Below are 22,295 nucleotides of genomic sequence, written 5' to 3'. Positions count from 1 at the left end.
ATTACCAGCGCTGGATCACCAGCGCTGGATCCTCTACACCCGAGACAAAACGGGAGTACGGCCAGCGCTGCAAACAGGGAGTTGCAGCGCTGGTGGTGCCCTGCAGATGTGTACACCTCCTAAGTTGCAGCGCTGTAACTCCCTCACCAGCGCTGCAACTTTCTGATGTAGACAAGAAATGTATTTAGCTTTTGTTTCTTGTCTCTTTCTAGCTTGCTTCTTCACTACTTTTAAACTCACCCTTCCAATATAGTTTGATAGTACAGTCCTAGATTTTTGGTACAGTCCAGTAAACAATTGTTCAGAATTATAATTTACAGTTTTTGGAAAGTGCAGAAATCTTTTACATTTTAAGTGGTAGAGAAGGGAAAACTGCTGAATAAAATGTAACATTTAGTGAGCTGCTACCTCCAGATTTACTATTTAAGCAAGAGTGAAATCCTGGCCCCATAAAGCCAATGGCAAAACTCCTACTGACTTCAGCAAAGATTTCATCCTACGGGTGCAAAGTTCACTACTATGTCATTCAAGTTACAGGTAATACTTCCTGCCAGTTGAATACACTAATCAGCCAACAAACTGATACACAATTCCAGGAAGGAAATACAGATGAAATGGGTTATACAAGGATTTCGGAACAACTTTAGAAGTCCTACATGTATGTGTGTCCAATTCACGATTTCTTTTATACCATAGGTGCCTTTGCAAATTATGCTTTTGAAAGTGCTTGAGTGTCTGATAACAATGCAGACTATTTATGGACTTTGCCTCCGTAGCCTTAGTACTTTTGATGATGAAAAGCACTCACTACAGAAATGTTATTTTCCCCTCTCCATGCTCAAGGTATAAATTAATTAATGACAATTAATTGCCACCCAATATATCCACCACTACCCTTCTGCTCCCCTTCTTTGGACTGAATGCTCAGGACCTAGAGGTAAGAAATGTGATTTGACTGGCCTACCTGCAAAGATGAATACTCTTGGCTGGAGAAAGAAATTGCATGGGGGGGAGTGTAAGGGTTTGCAGGACCTTGTGTATCCACACAAGGTACAGGACATTCCAAACACTTACAAACACTAGACTAGTGTCCTAAGGTTGGCTTTTGCAAGGCAAAAAAAAAAAAAAAAGAGGTATTAAACTTTTGGCTGTTGCAATGTATTGTTAGTTTATGATCAGTTACATGCACCTCCAGGATCACAGACGACTGATAACTATAATGAGTAGATCCAGTAGCAGGTAGCTGGAGGATTTTGGGAAAAGGCTATCCCAATAAATGCACCTTTCATGTGTCTGGTTAGACAACTGTGACCTTTGTCATGGGTTTGGAACTTGCCATTGTGATCCATCCTCTTGTGACTTCTTGATCTATTGCTATAATGAGATGTTCATGGGGTTACACTTGAAAAGCACTCAGAAGCTAAAGCTGATGCAGGATGCAGCTGTGCACCTACCTAGTAGGTTTAGCATCAGAAAGATACTGGACTCCTGAGCAACTGCACTGGCTTCCTGTTTCCTTCCTGGTTTAGCTCAAGGTGCTAGCTTTGATCTCTAAAGCCCTTAGTGGTTTGAATCCATCTTAAACACAGTTTCTGTCCTCAAACTGCAGCAGCAGGTGAGGATAACATTTGAGCTAAGAGTCCCTTGGGTATGGCAGCGCTTTGAAGTGTGAGTGTGGTCACAGCGCCAGCGCTGGGAGAGAGCTCTCCCAGCGCTGCACGTACTCCACATCCTGATGGAGTTTAGCCTGCAGCACTGGGAGCCGCACTCCCAGCGCTGCAGCACTGTTTACACTGGCGCTTTACAGCGCTGTATCTTGCAGCGCTCAGGGGGGTGTTTTTTTCACACCCCTGAGTGAGAAAGTTGCAGCACTGTAAAGCACCAGTGTAGCCAAGGCCTTAGTTAGCTAACTAGGCATTCAGTGGCAGCCCTTCCCTTCAGAAACTCACTCCTCCTGCTGGGCCAACAAAGCACAGTTAACCTTCAGGGGGAAGTGAGAGCAGAACAGATAAAAGGAATCAGACCTCGAAGCTTACTGTGGGTCTAAGGTGACTCTGGCCCTACTGAACATTTTGTAGCAGTCTGCAATCCTGTGCTAATAATAATAATTTTCAAGTATTCACCGTATTGGCAAAACAAATAAAGTCCCCTATATAGAAGCTTCACACTGCCAACGACAATCCTGCATCTGATATTTATTGACATTTATACAAAATGCTAAAGCCTCTCTGTCCAGGGCTCCAGGAACTTTTGCCATGTATTAAAAATATAGTCAAGACCCTGTAATTTTTGGTGTAAGTTACATTCGTCACATGAGCAATAGACAGAAACATCAGGCAAACTGTGCCAGAAACGATGAGACAGAGAACTATGGAAAACAAGCAATGCTGCAGACTCCAGAGAAGGACGGCTGATAGAGCTGCCTAGACACAGATCATCTGGTCTTGTCCTGCTGTCCCCCTCATCCTACCTCCAAAATTCCCCTCCACCGCCTCAGAAGAATCCCCTTTGGAGCTGGGTTTCTGCACCAGTTCCAGGCACCCTGGTCTCTGCATGTCCAGTGTGCAGAGGCACAAGTAAGAAAAGTATTTTTAATGTAAAAAAAAAAAAAATTAGTGGCAGAAATCCCATCTCATCTGCAAGTATACAAGGGTGGAGTCAGAGATGTGTTTAGATTATTTCATTCTATACTCACAGCAAAGCTTTTTTCTGGCGAAAAATTATAATGGAAAAAAATTGTCAAAATGTAGCATATGCCCCAGGTCGAGAAGCTGCCCAAAGCATTCTGGAGGACTGCTTTCTTAAAAGCAATCAGACCACAACACACCTGTATAAGCACTAAGCTCACTCCACTATGAGCAGGGCCCTACCACATTCACAGCCATGAAAAATATGTCACAGACTGTGAAATCTGGTCTTCCCCTGTGAAATCTGGTCTTTTGTGTGCTTTTACCTTATACTATGCAGATTTCATGGAAAAGACCAGTATTTCTCAAATTGTGGATCCTGACCCAAAAGGAAGTTGCGGGTGGGGGTGGGGGTGGGAGGAAGTCGCAAGGTTATTTTAGGGTGGTCACGGTATTGCCACTCTTACTTCTGAGTTGCCTTTAGAGCTGGGCAGCCAGAGAGCAGCGGCTGTTGGCCAGATGCCCAGCTCTGAAGGCAGCACCCTGCCAGCAGCAGCACAGGAGTAGGAGTGGCAATACCATACCATGCCATCCTTATTTCCCCAGCTGCCCAGCTCTAAGGGCAGCAGCATCACCAGCAGCAGCGCAGAAGTAAGGGTAGCAGTCCCGCAATCCCCCTTACAATAACCTTGCGATCCTCCTCACAACTCCTTTTTGAGGCAGGACTCCTACAATTACAAAACTGTGAAATTTCAGATTAAATAGCTGAAATCGTTAAATTTATTATTTTAAAACTCCTATAACAGTGAAATTGACCAAAATGGACCACGAATTTGGTAGGGCCCTAACTATGAGAATAGTAGAGCTGGTTGGAAAATGGAGGTTTCTTCATCAGAAAATTTCTATGAAAACAAAAATAATTCTGTTTGTAAGTAAGCAAATATAAAATAAAACCCAGAAAATGCCTAAAAATTTACCAAAACATCAAAAATATGTGGGTGTTCAGTTTTCCACCAAAAGAAATTTGAGGGAAGCAGCCACTTTCCATCAAAAAAAAAAAAAAAAAAAAAAAAAAAAAACAAAATTCAGTCAGTCCTGGAAAATACCATCTCTTCCAAGTAATCTTAAAAGAAGGGATCTATTTATTTAGAGTATGCCTTAACTTAGAGGAAAGAATATAGATAGTTTTAACCGTCATCTCCATTCAAACCCTAGAAACATCTACTTTCAGTCACAATAAATATTTTGTTCTTTAAAGAATTTGATTGGGAACAGTGTGATAATCATATCTAAAATTATATCATCTGTAGGCTCAGTTCTGCCCTCTGATAAACGGGCACAATGCCCATTATAGTCAGCGAGACTTTCGCCTGCTTATCTGAGGACAAAATTTGACCCCAGCTATAAAGTAATTGTTCTATATGCTTAAGCACACTTGCATTGCAATCTTTTGACAGAGCTAATCTTCTTTCCCACCAACTGGAGAAGTATTCATTTATGTGAACCATCAACGACACAGGGACAAGAACTGCCATGCTCTTTGGGGGAACCCAGGGGGAAAAAAATCCCTTCCTGTAATGAATAATATTCACCGTGCCCTTTGTACAATTATGAGGCCACAATTTACGTGAAAAGAAAACTGATTCAGACTGGCATTGTTAAACATTAGTTATGCTAAGCACTGAAGTGAGAAGAAATGAGTGTAAATATTATCTCAGGATTTTCCTTTGGCATTTGGCTGCTTACTTTTCTCAGCCTGCAAAATAAATATGACCCTTAACATTAGTCAGTGTCTTATATACTCATAACAGCAGCTTTTTTCCCTTCAAATTCTTGAGGCCTTTATTTTGATCTCACAGCTGTTCTAAACTGATTGAGTTCCACTGACTTCAGTGAAATTACTCCTGAATTACACTGGTCTGAAATCAAACTCTTCCTGAGTGTTTCTTAATCATCTCCTTCTCAGTAGTTCATATCTAGCATCAACAACGTTCAAGGCACACTGACTGTTAGCTAAGTAGCTTCTCAGTGTCAGTGACTGCTTGAGAATTACCAATTAATAAAAAGGTGCCATGTTACTGGATTTCTATGTTTCAATCCGCTCACTGAAGGATAACTCTGCCTTGGGTTTTAATTTTTCTATTTTATAAAACTGGGCATTGTGGGGTTTTTAGGAGAAAGTTGTTGGAGGAAATAATTAATGGTCGGGAAAGCAATAGACTAATAGCATGTGGCTGAACCAGGAAATGTAGACTGGCATTGTAGTAGTATAGTATATTATTGGTAATATGGCAGTTAAGCCTAGGGACTCCAAGCAAGGATGCTGAAGTAAACAGAAGATTGCTAGAAGTAGGAAAAAGAAGAAGACAGTCCCTGAGCCTGTAATCAAGGTTTATGACTAGAGTGACCATATTTCCCTATGCTGAATACGGGACACCTGGTAAAATTACTCGTATTCAAGCGAGTTCAACGACAATCAGTCAGAACATGCAGTACAAACATTCAAATTAACATCAAGTTGACTGAACCCCTGTTAAAAAGATATACTGCAGAGTTGGATTCTTTTTATTTACCTTCGTATCTTTAAGGCTTTAGGGTTCACACAGGGAGGGGTGACACACACATCCCTCCCTGCCCCCAACACACACACAGGGAGAGGTCTCACACACACACATTCCCGTACACCTCTCCCACATATGAGGGTGGGGCGGGGAGTGACATACCGATCCGACCCTCCCTGCCTGGCACTGTTCGCCCTCCGTGCCTGGCTGGGCCCCTGGGATGGGCCCACTTCTCCTGGTACCTGGTGCCATGCCTTCCCGAGGCAAAACGAGAGAAGGCACATAGGGTCACGTATCTCCGTATCCAGATTTTAGCCAGGGCTCATACCAGAATGTGATCAGCGTCAGCCTTTCGGCACTGCGCAGGAGGGAAGGGACAGGAGCTGATTCCAGCTGCAGGGAGGGAGGAGTGGAGTAAGGGACGACCTGGCCTGTGTCTTTGCAGAGCTCATCTCTTAGGAGGACCCACCAGTACCGATGAGGAAGAGACAGAAAATATCGGACAATTTTTTTTTTTTTTAAGAAAAAGTCAGGACACCTGCAAGAGGGCTTAAATATGGGACTGTCCCTTTAAAAACAGGACATCTGCACACCCTAAATTATGACAAGATGCAACTGTGAATGAAACACAAATGGGGACAGAGAAGGCAGGAGGATGAGGTAACAGTAAAGCAGGCATGTTTTGCATAATAATCAGCAGTCTCCAAGTTTTTCCTACACAGGGAATCTGTCAATGCTCTACAATCTGGCTTAAAACATCTGTTCCAGTCCTGGACTGCTCCTGAACAGAGAATTAAATGATGTGATGGTTTTGTGATGTACAAAAAAGGAGACTATCTAATTAATTTCTGATTTTGACCTGAGTTCAGTGGACAAATGGGTTTAAACCTGTTAGCCTGGCTCAGTAAGGCCTGGAACCATAGCCCATTGAAATCAATGACTCTTCCATCAACTTCCACTGGGCTTTGGATCAGGCTCTAATTATTGCTCCTACCAGGCTGAATGTTTCATGAGACATTTACTTTAGTAACTGTTTATCAGTGAGATAAAGAAGAAACAAAAATTCACCAATCATATTTGTTTTCCATGACAGCATTTAGTCAGTTTTACAATCCTGTATCAGGCCCTTTAAATTCCACTGAATCTTTGTAACCAGAAAGTTCGAGCGATCAGCATTTAAACACTGTTTGTAGCGTTAAAAATATATATATATCAATAATGCAATCTATTAAAGTAGGTGAATTTTGTTTGTAATAAATAGTAATTTTACTGATGCAAGAATTTCACAGAACCATAATTGACATGATACAAAGTGTCTGGATATAATCCCGGCCTCACAAAATGGTGCCTGAGTGGTATTGACATAGATGTAGAAAACAAATGATTTTAAGATTTGTGTATGTGCATCATCTTCCCATCCTCTTGGGCAGTGCTAGCCTTTCAGATAAACTCAGCAGCACACCAGTATCTGTCTAGGAGTCTCACAAGCCCCTTATTACTGTAGTAACTAAACACCTCAATCTTTAATGTAATTATCCTTTTAACATCCCTGCAAGATAGGGCTGTGCAATTATCCCCATTTTACAGATGGGGAACTAAGGCAAGGGAGAAGGCCCTGTGGTTTGCCCAACGTCACCCAAAAACGTCTCTGCAAGAGCATGTTATTGAACTCAGGTCTACTCAAGTCATAAATTAGTGCCCAAACCACTCGCCCATCCTTCTATCTGCCAGTCTGCTAGCTAATTTGTACAACATGACAGAAAAACTAAACGTGACTAAATCCATCTACAGCATGTGAGTAATAAAATGCCTGTACTGGACAGCTAAATTCTGGCCCCCTTGAAAATCAATAGGAGTTTTGCAACTGACGTCAATGCTGTTTTTGTTTATATTATGGGAGCAGCTCGAGCTGCCTCATCAAGATGGGGGTCCCATTGCATTAAGCACTGCACACACATGTAATCTGTAATGTCAAAATGGCTGAGAACTTAAAAAGTGGATGGTAACAAGCTGTGAAACAGTGATGATTCAACCTGGTGATATTCTGAACGAGTAGAGCTCTCAGCTATGCTTGCAGCTGCTTCCATCACTTCACTCTGACTCTACAGACATTCTAGGCTTCAAAGTGACACAGGGTGACAATCCTGGAATCTCTTTATATAGGCAGATGGGGGGGGAGGGGAATAGAGTGGGAGTGGAAACAGAGGCACAGATCTGAAGTGTTTTGCCAAAGTTCACACACCAGTGAAGTGGCAGAGCCACGAATACATCCCAGGTCTCTGCAGTCCCAATTCACTGGACCACGCTACTCTAGGGGATCAGGCTTTGACCTATAGTAAACTGATAGTTAAGAGTAAGCACTAGCATGTTTATGACAGGTTTCAGTTCTTTGTTTATAAACAGACTGAGTGACACTCTTAAAGAGTGCTATTCTGTTGATATAGAAATGATGACACACAGCAGTGATTCACAGAAGTGATTTAAATTCAAATTTACCTACAGGACAAGTTGTAATTGCCTTAACTAGATTTATATAAACATAAAAATGTTTGGAGATCCATTGTTCCATTATGAAGTTATTCTATTTACTGAGCAATCAAATCAGCAGCAAGGATGAGGTATTGTCTATATATAACAACAAACCAGTACCTTCCAACTCTAAATAAAACCAGGAATTATGAAGATTTGGGGAGGCAGTCAGTTTGGTCTAGTGGATAGCACACTGGACAGGGAGTCAGAAAATGGGGGTTCTATTCCATGCTAGCCACTGATATGGTTTGTGCAGGTCATTTTGCTTTGTGCCTTCCCCACTTTGCCTTGTCTATTTAGACTGTAAGCTGTTTAGGGAGTATCATCTAGAAGGCCCAGCTGAAACCAGGGAACCATTTGTGCTAGGTGTTGTACAAACACACAAAGGTTCTTCTTGTGTGTTTGCACAGTGACTACCACAATGGTGCCCTGATCTCAGCCGCAACATCTAGATACCATTCTAATCCAGATGATCAGTAATAAGGAGAACATATGACCTTGAGTCTGAGGAAGGAGTTGACTGAAGAAATCCTCAGTGCTCAAAAAAAGGAAGTAGAAGTGACACTGCTGTGAAAGGGAGAAGATCCATGCACTGAACCACTTTTTCTAGCTGGGTGAAGTTTAGAAATTAAGGAATCTTTTTCTGGTACTTACAGTGTTGAAGATTATGCAGTCATCGCTTTAAGTGTCTTTTCAAGTCTCCTATTAAAGTTACCAAGCATGCAGCTGTGAGAGCTGGCTGTTCTGATGCTATTGTACACAGGGGCGGCTCTAAACATTTCGCCGCCCCAAGTGGGGCGGCATGCCACGGGGGGGGGGGAGCTCTGCCAGTCGCCGGGAGGGCAGCAGGCGGCTCCGGTGAACCTCCCACAGGTGTGCCTGCGGAGGATCACTTAGTCCCGTGGTCTGCTGGTCCCGCGACTTTGGTGGACCTCCCGCAGGCATACCTGTGGGAGGTCCACTGGAACCACCTGCCGCCCTCCCGGCGACCGGCAGAGCGCACCCCGCGGCACGCTGCCCCAAGCACACGCTTGACGTGCTGGGGCCTGGAGCTGCCCGACTGTACATAAGGCAATGGAGCAGCAACACTTCCACATTGAAGTTTATGAAGAAGTTGTCGAATGTCTTGGTTTTTTATATTAATGGCTCAATGTATTAAAGATTCTGGTATGGTACTTGGAATCTCAATCTCCTGGCAAATGAAAGCTGATATCATCAGTGTTTGCAAGCAGCAGGCATGCCTTGGGTAATTGCTAGTTTAGAAACAGGTTGTGGGCATTTGGGACCCAGCACAATGCTGTGCTATTTCTTGCCCCCTTTAAAATGCTTTATGATCTCTGGAAAGCATTAAAGAGATCTTATACCAAGACTGTGTTTACATTTTGTTGTTAGCTCTAGTCATCCATTACAGTGATTGTAACCTTTCCTTGCATTCCTTTCCATTACTTACCTTATTCTTTCCATTACTGACTGCAAGTCCCTGTTCTTCTTCTCAGTCCTTTCTAACAGACATACTTGAACATACCAGGTAACAATTAGTTGATCAAAGCCAAGAAAAAAATGATCAGTTTCAGGATAACTGCACTGTATCCCCCTCTCTGTGGTCCAGTCCAGGAACTCCTAGATCTCCATCCAGCACCTGTGTCTCTGGGTAGAGCCCCTTATCCCACTCCCTTCTGACCTGGGAGATTTTAAGGCTGCACAGGAACCTGCCTTCCTCTGTGATATCTCAGCAAGCTAGTCTACCTAGAGGCCAGCACCTATGCTCTGCTTTCTTTCTCTAAGGGCTATGAACAGTGTATTGCCAGCAGTTACAAGCAGGCAGGCCATTCACCAGGTTCTTAACCAGACAGTCCTGTTTTGGTAACTTTTGTCCCTATCTGGTACTGGATGCAGTTTTGTCTGGTATCAGAGCATGCTGCTCCTCCCTAGCTGGCATGAACTCGCACGCACCATGCATGCTAGCTCAACACCACATGGAGGATGCCATTGTGCATGAAGTGCCATCCTGCCCCCACTGGCAGCAGCAGCCCATGCCATGCTGGAAGTATCTGGATCTCTGGTGTTCTGAGGATGTATCAGTGGCCACCCTAGTTCCAAGTTACCACATAGCTCTTTCTAAGCAAGCACCTTTATTCTTAAGGCAAAAAGCTTTACAGAGACAACATATAAAAACAACAGAAGTTCCTATATTCGTGCTAAAAGCTTACCAGAGATTACTCATCAGTCTGGTAGGTCAAAGTTTTTCCAACCCTTCTGCAAGGATTGGGATCCTTGCACAGAAGGTCCTGTCCATTTGCTGGATCAGAAAGAAGGCCCTGAGTCAGTTTAACTGTAGCCTTTTTATGCCAAAAGCCCTTTGTCTTCCCAGTCTCTGGAAACCCAGTTTGAACCAGAATATGAGAACTTTTCCAGGGGAGGTCCTTCTCTGAAGGTATTTATAATGTGATTCAATGTAATCACTTCCCACTATTTTAGTTCTTGATAGAGCTGTGGTAACCATCACCTATGGAATAGAAAACAATCATTCATACAATCACCGGCCCACCATGATACATAAACTTCATGCAGTGAGTTGCCCCGAAGATACTGCATGCAGTCGCAATATCTGTCACAAACAGATTTCTGGTTAACTTACCCCAGGCTCCTTCTCCCACAACTTTAGAGCTGTTGTAAAGATATTGTGTGACCTTCTGGGAGTTGGCATCGTGAACGTCACTTGCAAGTTCAGACTTGCCCAAGTAACAAGGCGGGGGGGGTGGGTAGATCAGAAGCAGAGTAATGTTCACTTCTCAAATCTTTGGAAACAGTGTAGTAGTTTTACACTCACTTTGCACTTGCTTTGTAAGTGACTACATAAGCTGCAAGGCAATGGAGGACCAGGCCCTTGGGTTTTCTAAATGCCATCAGCAGCTGTCAATGCTGATTCAAAAATGCTTTGGAGATTAAAAGAACAATATAAATTCTTATTATTCATTTACAATTTTCAAACACTAAACTAGAAATGTGCCAAACTGAGATCTCGGGGGTTTTAGAAGCTTAGAGTTAGTGTGTCTGTTAGTATAACTACACTGCTGCCTGTAGATGCCTCATTAGTGCTCTGCAAAACTTAAAATGCTGCTTCTCCCCCCCTCCATTTTCCTGGGAATCTACAGCGCATTTGTGGAAATGATACTTAGCTAATTCTCTAATGGATAGTGCTAGAAAGGCAGTTTCTAGATATGAAGCCATAATCAAGCAGCACAGATTGTATGTATAGTACAATATTACCAAGGGCATAACTGTTGTGAAATGGTTTAACCTTAAGCTATCAAGGACCTGCCGTTCATGCACCACCATCTAAACTAATCTTATCACAGAATGGAAAATAGGTGTCAGCCATCACTACGATAAGTTGCTAGTCTCCCAGACTTACACTTTTTTCAGTCTCCATAAACTAGAGGCAAGTCTACATGAAAGCATACTGCACAGCAGACTTTGGTGTAAATCTACAATGCTCCAGCATGCCATGCACTGTCTGTGTGCCATGTACTTCACTGCTTGACGCACAGTGAATGTTCACATAGACATGCCAAATGTTGTCTACAGAATAACTGCATATTTAGAGAGGCCAAGGGAGTTCTACTCAGTGAGCTGGCTGATACAAAACACATAGTATCCAAAACAGCATATTAGTAGCACATAAGTGGGCCACAGGCCTTGTGTGAAGCCCTAAGCATGTACAGAGTGAATCTAACCCAAAGAGCTTTCAGTGTTGCCAGTCCCAGGCATTCAAGAACCATAAACCAGCCCCCACTCCCAAAAATATCCTGAGATTAGATTAAGGTATGAGGTTTAAAAATATATAGATATATGTTATTTGCCTTCTGCTTCCTGAGGCTTTAGAGTGATCTTGGTTCATGTTAAATTCTGCAACCAGGAGGGCTAGAAACTTGATTTCTTTTTTCAAATGCAAGATGAAATTCTCATGACTTCAGGAGCTGGGCCTTGAAGTAAAACACCAAATATCACAAGACTCACAGTAAAATTATGACAGTTGGCAACACTGAGAATTGTTTTTAGAAATCAATTCTCTTTTTACCTTCAATTTGATAACAGCGACCAGGCTTTCATGCTAGATGTCATTCTAATCTCCCTTCATTCTTGAAATAGTTGAACAGAGAAATTCTTGGGCTTTGGAAATATTTTCCTTTTCTATACAAATGCATAGAAACTCCTGCTCACAAAGGGTTTCTGTTCTTAAAATGTGAATTCATGTAGAGTCACAGACTTCTCCAGATATGCCTGGGAACATTTCAGCAACCTGCCAGGAGGACAAGGAGATAGATGGAAACCACGGCTGACTAATACATGACCTTTGTGAAGTGTAGGTCATGTAATTGGTAAAAATTTTCAAGAGTGCCCAAGTCACTTAAGAGCCTAAGTCTCACTGAAAGAATATGGGACTCAGACTCCTAACTCCTTTAGATATTTTTGCATACTGTTAGGAAAACAAGAAAAATAATATAACCAGATCCTATTCTCCTATCCTTCTTTCAGCCTTTTGGCATCCATTTACCAAATTGCCAACTATGGTATCTATTAACCTCAGCCGTTGATTGCACACTCCACAGCATCTCTCACCCTTCCTAACTCTTTCTCTAATCCTTTGTCCTAATATGGATACAACTACAACCCCATTCAATATTATTATGTTTCTTTCTTCCATTAAAGTCCTTCTAAAAAACTGTCAATCTTTAATATTCAGAACTTTTATTCTACTTATTGAGAAAATTAGCATGTCATGGGCACATGTTACGTGTTATTTTCTGTTTTGAAAAATTCTGCCATCATCTGAGATCTAACCCCTGGATCTGATAATATGTCTAAGAATAGAATGAAACCTAAGGGTGACCACTGTACTGTGCAAACTCTGCACACATCGTGCAGCTTGGTTCTGCAAATATAAAAGAATAAGTTTGGAGGTGATATTGGAATCACAAATACTGTCCCTTTCTTGAGAGAAAGGGCTGAATGCTCAAAAGAGTTATTTGCAGTGTTGTTGTACCTGTGTTGGTCCCAGGATATTAGAAAGACGCAGTAGGTGAGGTAATATATTTTGTTGGAACAACTGGAGTAAGACTCCTAACTTTTTTGCAGGCTCCTAACCTGCATTGATTTTAATGGAGGTTAAGACCCTAACTCCATTTGAGCAGTCAAAGAGCCTAAGAGCACCTCAAAATATTAGTCTTCTACTCACAGTCAAAAAAAGTCATGTGAAGAATGTTCAGTTACTTTTAAAAAAATATCTTAAAGTCCCTGGCCATCTAGACGAGCATGGTAACATCCAAGAAGGTACACTAGGGTCCCTCATAACTTCAGAGCAATAGTGGTATAAAATTGGTGTACTAACAGCACCAGCCCTACTGCATTAGTTAAAGGAGATTTTCCATTAGCTATTCTAAGTGTAGGACTTACAGCCCAGATTACTACCTCCAATTCCATCTGAAGGTCAGTAGTGCACATACACAGCCAGTTTATTACAGTATAATTGCAATAGCCAGATTAAGTTATAAATGAACTTTTGTGAGCCTTCCCAAACAGGGTTCAAGGCAACCCAGCTCTCGAAGGTGTTTTTATTGTCCAAAGGAGAGCCACAAGGACAAACATGCTGTCACAGGAGCTGGAGACCTGCCTGCAGAGCAGGAAGCTGTGCAGGCTGCGGCTGGATGGACAGCCTCATCCAGAGCAGGCTGTGACTGCTCAATGCTGCAGGGGAAAACAGGTCTGTGCAGAATTTGTAGGGAGCAGCCAAGACTGAGCCAGGGGTCTACTAAAGAGGAACCGACTGAGCCTGTCAAAACTCAAAGCCAGAAGCCAACCCAGGCTCTTAAAAGGCCAGCAACTCGAAGGTTTTTTCAAACAAAGTGCCAAAGATCACTGTGCTCTGACTACGTGTTTGGCCCAAAGAGAAAATGCTGCTGTAACAGGCAACTACATACAGCCAGGGATTGCAGGCCCTGTAGTCCAATTGCTGCCCACAGTTTGCTAGTAGGATCTGAGCAGGAAGCACTTCAGCGATAGCAGAATGACAATACAGAGCCCGCAAAGAGAGACACCACAGAGTGATCCAGATAAGGAAAACTTCCAGGTTGCTTAATTTCTTCTAACACAGGAGTGGATTGGAAAAGGCCCTCTGCCCCCAAGAACCAAGCTAGGAATAGCTGTGTTTCATTTTGAAGTGTCTTAAGCCATTGTGACCCATGAACCCCTCAATGCCAATTGGGTTATAAGAATATCTTGACTCTGGTGTGCACACACTAGTTCACCAAAGACTGTTGTATGTGAGGTCTTAAATGAAAGCCAGGGTCACACTGGTCATTAATATTGTGAGGAAATGTGTGTACAGATATTACATAAGTATGTATGTCTACTGGCAATATGTTCCTGAAGTCTGTGTCTATGCACAGCTGACAAACAGGTTTTCTGCCAGACAAAAGATTATGTACCTCTCTCTCAGCTGGCACGTAAATTAAGCTTTGTAAGTCAACCCAATGGGAGCCCCATTGTGATGGGGTGTACTCCCCACAGTGGCCCTGCAATCAGCCCATTAAACTGCAAACAGGGGAGATTCAGGGGAAAAAAGTTAATTGGCTCACCTGAGAGGAAACAGGCCAGGGCTTATATAAGGACAGGAAATTGGAACCAGAGAGTGCTGCAGGGAGGCAGTCTGCAGTTGCTTCCTGGGAAGAAGGAGTTGCGTTTGGGGGCTACAGAGACAGAGAAGTAGCCTATGTTACTCCCTGTGAGGAGGGTGTTGAGAGGCTGGCAAACCCAGAAGTGTATGGAGGGCCAGGAGGTAAGAAAGAAGCTCTGGGAAAGGCAGCGAGGTGAAGGAGGGAACCATACCTCAGCTGCTGTTTAGAGTGTCTCTGAGCTAGAACCCTGAATAAGAGGTGGGCCCGAGTTCCCCTGCCAGCCCCTGAGGGAGTGGCACCTGGGGCAGTGAATGGGTCAACTGCCTGAGACTGCCACTGAGCAATCTACAATTTTATAGTTCATATGAAGGTTTTTTGGTAAAGTAATCTGGGAAAAGGTCATAATTAAGGTTGAAATGGAACCTGTAGATTGGTGTAAGGGGATGGATTCTGACTGGCCACCTGTTTGGGAGTGAAAAGTGGGTGAAGATTCTACAAGCAGAGTATCCCAAAGGAAGAAGGGAATTGGGGGTAAAGAGGAGGCACCCACAGGATGGAGGACACGCACAGGCACACAATGCAGGGCAGGTGAGGAAGAGAGTCTGCCCCTCCACCCAGTCTGGGGCAAGATGGCACTGCACTGCCTGCATTCAGAACCTACCTAGCACAATTTAGCCCTTTCTGTATGTATTTGAAGATACACTCCATTCTCAGTTCATCCCTCACAGTATCACAGAAATGTAGGGCTGGAAGGGATCTTGAAGTCATCAAGTCCAGCTCCCTTCACTGTGGCAAGACTGAGTAAACCTAGACCATCCTTCACAGTTATTTGTCCAACTTATTTTTGAAACCTTCTAATGACAGTGACTCCACACCTTTCTTTGAAAACCTATTCCAGAGCTTAACTATGCTTAGTTAGAAAGTTTTTCCTAATATCTAACCTACATCTCCCTTGCTGCAGATTAAGCCCATTACTATTTGCCCTACCTTCAGAGGACATAGAGAACAATTGTCACTATCCTCTTTATAACAGCCCTTAACATATTGGAAGACTTATCAGGTTGCCATGTAGACCTCTTTTCTCAAGACTAAACATGCCCAGTTTTTTTTAACCTTTCCTCATAGGTTAGGTTTTTCTAAACCTTTTCTCATTTGTGTTGCTCCCCCCTGGAGTCTTCCCCATTTGTCCACATCCTTTCTAAACTGTGGTGCCCAGAACTGGACACCCTACTCCAGTAGGGTCTCACCAGTGCTGAGTAGAGCAGGACAGTTACCTCCTGTGTCGAACATACAACAGTCCTGTTGATAACTCCAGAATCACACTGGTCTTTTTTGCAGCTGCATCACATTGACAATTCTGTTCAGTTTGTGGTCCATTATAACCCCCAGATCCTCTTCAGCAGTTGGACCGTTATTTTGTAGTTGTGCATTTGATTTTTTTTCCTTCCTGAGTGAAGTACTTTACACTTGTTGCTGAATTTCATCTTGTTGAATTCAGATCAATTCTCCAATGTCATTTTGAGTTTTAAACCCATTCTCCAAACTTCTTGCAACCCCTTCCAGCTTGGTGTCATCTGCAAATTTTAAAAGCATACTCTCTACTCCACTATCCAAGACACTAATGAAAATATTGAATAGTACCAGATCCAGGCCTGAGCCCTGTGGGACCCCAATAGATGTGCCCTCCCAGTGTGACAGCAAACCATTAATACCTACTCTTTGAGTACAGTCTCCCAACGTGTAACGCACCCACCTTATAGAAATTTCATCTAGACCACATTTTCCTAATTAGCTTATGAGAACATCGTTCAGGACTGTGTCAAAAGCCCTACTAAAATCAAGATACTGTATATCATGTCTACCGCTTCCCCTCAATCCAGTAGGTCAGTCACCCCATCAAAGAAGGAAATTAAGTTGGTTTGGCATCAAAATAAGGAACCTGGACAAACATTGGTGAAGTCCAGCCATTTTGGGTGGAGAGCTGAGAACGGGTGTACTTCATGTATACCCCAGACTGTAAAGCACTGGGGGGGGGGCACACTCGCTTAGATAAATGGGCATAGCTCAGAGCTATTGTCTCAGGCTGTATTCATCTCCACGGGGAATTCGCCTTCAGCTAAGAACATCACACTGAGATAAATGGGCCACTTCACACCTTTCAGAACTCCTGTGCTGCAGATGGATGTGTAGAGAAGCCTTTCCCACCACAGTCATTCTGTACTTCCAGTTTAAAGGACCATGCTTCCAAGTGCTCTAAAATGGCATGCTAACACACATTTTCTTGAAATTTGCTTGGGTCTTTTAATAGTGTTAGATGGAATGCTGTGCATGAGTGAATGGATGGTAAAAAGGGGTGCGGAGCTTGTACATTTCAGCAGCTGTGGGGCTGGAGCAGTAAAGGTATGGGTTAATGGGCATATTGGGGCATTGCTGGAAGAGTGCAGATTTAAGGTTGCATGGGCAACCTTACCTGAGCATATCCTGGTTTTCAGAAAGTTGAGTTTTCCTTAACACATTTTTATGCAAGGGGACAATATACCACCAGGCAATTTCAACTCTGTTAATCTAGATTTTTTTGCCATTTGCCCTGCTAACCCTTACTGAAATGGACCCTCTGAATTACTAGTATTTCTTCCCTGTTTGTTCATGTTTTTGGAGCCCACTTCTTTAAAGTCTTACACTGGCATTGTTCCCAGCACATGACCTCCCATGGAATTCAGTGGGAGCTGTGTCAAAAGCTTTAGCACAAATGTTTATAACAAAGTTTGCATATCCTAGAGGTTGAGGAAGTCGTCATTTTATGGGGATGGTAAAGGAAAAAATGTTTGCCTGCGTTCTTAATTATTTTAAAGGCGTTGGCAGAAGCAAGAGTGCAGTTAAGCTGTGTACTGAATGGGAAGTTTGCAAATGATCAGCTCCAATTTGAACTGAGCATGTAATCACTTGAACACATACAAATATTACTGTATTTAGAGAAAAACTACCTTATACATTAGATGCATTACTGCAAGTCATTGCCTGATAAAAGTAACAACAATGGCTATGGGTGAAGCAGCTTGGGATGGCGATGAAGTATCATGTCAGGCTCTGTCATGCTGGCTCAAAAGAAGATAGTTAAAAGTTAAGATCGAAAACCGTCATTCAGCTACCAGTTGTTGTGGCCTATATTATGTGTTAAAAATCATCTTAAATTTTTATGACTCTGACAAGTTAAATTTAAATCCTGTTACTGTTCTATAGAGATATTTAAACTGCAAGAAAATATTAGCATAAAATTAATTTCCTTTGCTCAGTGGAGAATCTAGGTGTATTTTAAAACTAGAGGTGCAAAGCAAAACTAGAGTCTAAAAGCTATGCAAAATTTCATATTCATAACCAATACAGCAACAACTGTAAAAATGTTTTTCATTCAAAATGAGGGGCATGTATTTCTAGCAAAAAAATAGCAACGATACCTCATTGTGTAACAACGCGTGTGCAAAATAATTCCACAGCATTATGAAGGGCAAGAGAGTCTCTCGAATATTAGTGACTTCCAGAAGAACCTGATATTAATGATGTTTTCCCGGCTATGTCTCACCTCAGGGTAATTTTTGTTTCTGAAAAGTTTGATTAAAAACAATAAGAGACTTGAAAGTAATCATGCTTTGAAAACTTACCTGATAGAAATTTTTAAAAAAATTTCTAACTCATTTTTACTCAAACATCAAGTAGTTGTCCTACACACCCTGAATTTCTAGTTATTTTTGTAGGAAGTAATGCCATAGTACATGTTAGTGTTAAAGTATATTGGAAATGAATTACTTGAACAGGACACCTTCTTGTCAAGGGTTTGAAATGGGCCACCTTGATTGCATTGGCCTCATTAGCACTACAAAAGTGATTTTTTCCCCCTCCCTTCATATTCACCCCTTCTTGTTAACTGTTGAGAATAGGCCACTTCCATCTTAATTGAACTGGCTCATTAGCACTGACCCCCCACTTGATAAGGCAACTCCCATCTTCTCATGTGCTATGTATTTATACCTGCCTAGTGTATTTTCCACTCCATGCATTTGATGAAGTGGGTTTTAGCCCACAAAAGCTTATGCCCAAATACATTTGTTAGTCTCTAAGGTGCAACAAGGACTCCTCGTTGATGTTTTTTTGAATAGGAAACTGGATTTTAATCTCCTGATTTGTTTTGACGTTTGCATATATTTGCAAATTTCACATGGCAATGTTTTATTGGGCAATATAAACTAAATGGGAGGATAGTGAATGACAAACTTAAGAACTGGCTGGCTCCATTAACTGTTCAATTTCAAACAAACATTCAAATATTTGGATTTCTTAAGATGTAGAATTTTTGAAAAAGAATGTGTAATACTTTGGAGTATTGGCTAGACTCCACTGAAAAAACATTTGCAACTTCAACTTTTTAAACAGTTTTTTATCTAAATATAGAAAGCTTTACTGTAAAGAACTGATTTTATTTTCTGTGGTTCTTGCACAGTGACCTTTCTTCCTGATCCTTACTTTGGAACTTTAAATCCAAACAAAATGAACAGGAAACAAAGAATAAGGAAAAACCAGAGATTGACATGCATAAACATATATGCTCAACCAACCCCAAAAGTATAATCTCTCATTCTGAGAAAAATAGACATTTGCTAATGCAGAACTAAATTAATCATAATCTGATGTACATAAACACATGGTATCCTGGCTCCACTGAAGATAGTCATCCAATTCCCATTAATTCCAGTGAGTCCAGGACTTCAGCCATGGATTTTGTTTTTTTTCCTTTTTGAAAGAATGGAACTAAAGAACCTCCTTTTAAAACAAAACAAAAACCCCTTATCATTGCCAAAATGTAGTAGGCCAAAGGGCTATGAAAAAAAATATATCAAAATTGCTACCTACAGTCAACACTGGCCTATGCCAGCAGCTAAATGTTGACTATGTCCCCAACACACCAAATTGCACTTTGAGCTCAGCATATTAAATTACAAAATTATTTTAAGGTAGGTCAATTCCTCTTGCAGAGGAGGATTAAGATATGTATGAATTTACAAGACTAATGTATTATACACACTGAGATGATCTGCATGCCTATATGTAAGAAATTTTACAAATAGAGCAAACGCATGTTATTTTATTACATAGCCAGGCTTTACTTTAGTTATTCAGCAAAATAATCTACTTGGTCAAACATTCTAGCATTATTTGAAATCCTTTAAAGATTTATGGCCAAACTGTATTCTCCTATGGGAATAGCCATGGAAGAAGAGTTGGGGGCAAAGGAGACGGAAGATATGTGAGGAAACCCCATGAAATTAACCTTGTGGGAATTTTCCTAAAAACTTACACTAAGATCCTGAGGTCCACACAAAAGGGAACTTCCAGTCTCAAAGAGGGTTGTTCCCTCTGCACTGTTCTGCTTCCCTCTAGGAGTTATGCCATTGACTATGCACTTAGTGCCTGTCTGAACATCACTGTACTGGTACAAATATTACTAAGTTAATATTAAGTCAAGTGTTAATAATGTAAATATATCTGATGAGTTATCTACACCTTCAGAGGGGATGTCTACAGAAAGCTCCTACTACTACAACCCATTTTTCCTGCAAGCCTAATGAACCTGAAACCACACACGACTTCAGTAGGGGGAGAAGGTTGCAAACAGTCGCACAGAGCCTCCAGTGAGACTCCACCTAATCAAACTATGCATTCAGCTTTGAAAGCTCTCTTTTAAAAAAAAAAAAAAAAGGGGGGGGGGGGGACTAAACAATTAAGCCACAAACACAATTAGTAGTTTAAAATTATTCAGAATATAGACACCTTTAGCTTCTGAAAGTGGCATTAAGTTCCTGTAGAACTATAAATCGAGACATACTGAGTTTGCATGATTTGAAAGACTCTGGTATAAAGGGGAGTTTCATGCTTGCTCTGAATCACATTTTAGGGCCCTGTCTTGAAATTGGCTCAGTATGGGCTCCACCATGGATCTGATTGCAGAATCAGCGCTCTCACTGTTTTTTTCAGATTGGCTAATTATGCAGCCACTTAACTAATTCTTTTAAGTATACGTACCTAGAATATTAATCTTAATCAGCACATTCTGTTCTTGCTTATTCTTTTCACACATGCACCACAGTAAGAAACAATGCTGAAATCTTAGTTCCTGAACTATAATTAAACCAGGTGGCATTCACTGAAATTCTGAATTTTTCTACTTCTGGTGGTGCAATTTAGAGACTAAAATAAATAAAAATATTTTATTGTTTTGAAGATTATCAGCAATGTGGTAAGTTTTTACAGTCAGTGTAGACTAGTGTCTTAAATACATGGAATTCTGTCAACCTGGTGACTATTAAGTCCCTCGCTTCTTTAAACACAAAGATTCAAGAAAGCATCCTTAAACCTCAAATGGTTTCCTGCACTGGGAGAAAATAGATAATGCAAATATCCCAGGGTACCCTTTCCATCCCAGAATAGAGGAGCACTATCCGCTCCTCTCTGACAATCTTGCTAAAAGTTAGAGAAAAGTACTGAAGCACCATCCAACAGATTTTAACAGCCTACAGTTTCATGAACAGTGTTTTCAGATCAGAGATATAAACTGCTCATGTGAAAATTCTAGAGAATTGAACTCCCATTAAAGTTAATGGAGTTTCATCAATGTGCAACTCCTGCTTTAACCTGGTGCGAGCAAAGTTGTGATTTTTGGATCTTGCATGTGATTAACTTTCACAGAAATTCAAATATATATTCATTTTTTTCCTCAATGAGCAGTAAATGCTGAACTTTTAATACAAGTATGATTCTCCTTCTCTGAAGGGGGAAGAAAGAATGAATTCAGTTTTAAATTCTTAAACATTTTTTAAGAAAAGCTAACCACATTCAGTCTTTTTTCCTTTAATTTCCATAGTAAGGATGTCGCTGGGGTGAAGATAATGGGAACATACTCAAGTATTTCTTATACTTAAATCACAAACAGCTGATTACACTTCACATTTATGATGTGCTTTGATGTATGTCATAAAACTAATCTCTCTGGTGTAAAGTTCAAAACCAACTAAGGTGTGTAAAGTCTCTATATATTAACCTACCTTTGAAAAAAACTCATTGACCACACTATCAGCTAATCCTGTGATACAGACTGGGCACAGTTGCATGTTGCATTTCATTGTACATAGTTCTGATGGTGGTGGTTTGATTCTTTTGGTGAGGCATTGTTTAAAGCTCAGTGAGCAATGTTCAGCTGTTCTGAATATTGCGTTTTCTATCATTACAGTGCTGCCTCTACCGTTAGAAAATAATTCATATAGCTTGCATGCCTTCCATTCCACATTATACAATATAATTAAGCATATTAAAGGTAGTAATTCATGGATATTATCAAGGATTGCTTCTTAAAATTTCCATTAAAATAAATCATGCATATTGCCCAAAGACAGGCTCCAGCAGAGTACCAAGTCAATGGGACACTGGCTTTTGCCCACTGTGGAGGTAAGCTCTCAAAGCTTCCATCACCTGCACAGCACTTGCAGCGGTACTAGTAACCAACCTACTTTCAGGCTGCTTGTGGACAGTGTGCCTGCTGAACTCCTCATTCTCCACCATGTCAGAAGAATTGCACAGATTACACAATGCACAGCATCCAGCAATAGCTATTGGGATAATTTTTCTTTGCTGAGATCAAGCCATGCCAGGAGGCATCTCCAGCTGTCCTTCAATCCCCCAGATGCACACTCCACAGTCATTCTGCTCTGGCAACAGCTAACCATCCCTCACTTATGTCCAGACACCTGGTATATGGCTTCATAAGCCAGGGAAGTAAATGGTTGGCAGGGTCACCAAGAATAACAAATGGCATAGAAATGTCATTAATGTCAATTGGTTGGTCTGGGAGAAGG

At 41.5% G+C, this 22,295-nt stretch overlaps 1 protein-coding gene across 6 annotated transcripts in view; it reads right to left on the bottom strand.

The window, feature by feature from the left end:
- The window catches only part of ARHGAP18 (Rho GTPase activating protein 18), a 135,605-nt gene that overhangs the window by 63,064 nt on the left and 50,246 nt on the right, over nucleotides 1–22,295 (bottom strand). Inside the window, exon 2 of one of the 6 annotated variants that reach the window (XM_050949610.1) lies at nucleotides 9,928–10,223. The exons of the other annotated variants lie outside the window; for them this stretch is intronic. Within the exon in view, the coding sequence (XP_050805567.1) occupies nucleotides 9,928–9,941 (14 nt within the window). The 5' untranslated portion in view covers nucleotides 9,942–10,223. The remainder of the gene's footprint in view (nucleotides 1–9,927; nucleotides 10,224–22,295) is intronic. 6 annotated transcript variants of the gene reach the window in all.

Source organism: Gopherus flavomarginatus, chromosome 4 (assembly GCF_025201925.1).
Source record: "Gopherus flavomarginatus isolate rGopFla2 chromosome 4, rGopFla2.mat.asm, whole genome shotgun sequence".
Taxonomy (NCBI): domain Eukaryota; kingdom Metazoa; phylum Chordata; order Testudines; family Testudinidae; genus Gopherus; species Gopherus flavomarginatus.
The sequence above is the reverse complement of the archived record's forward strand: the minus strand, read 5'-3'. Positions and strand labels throughout refer to the sequence as shown.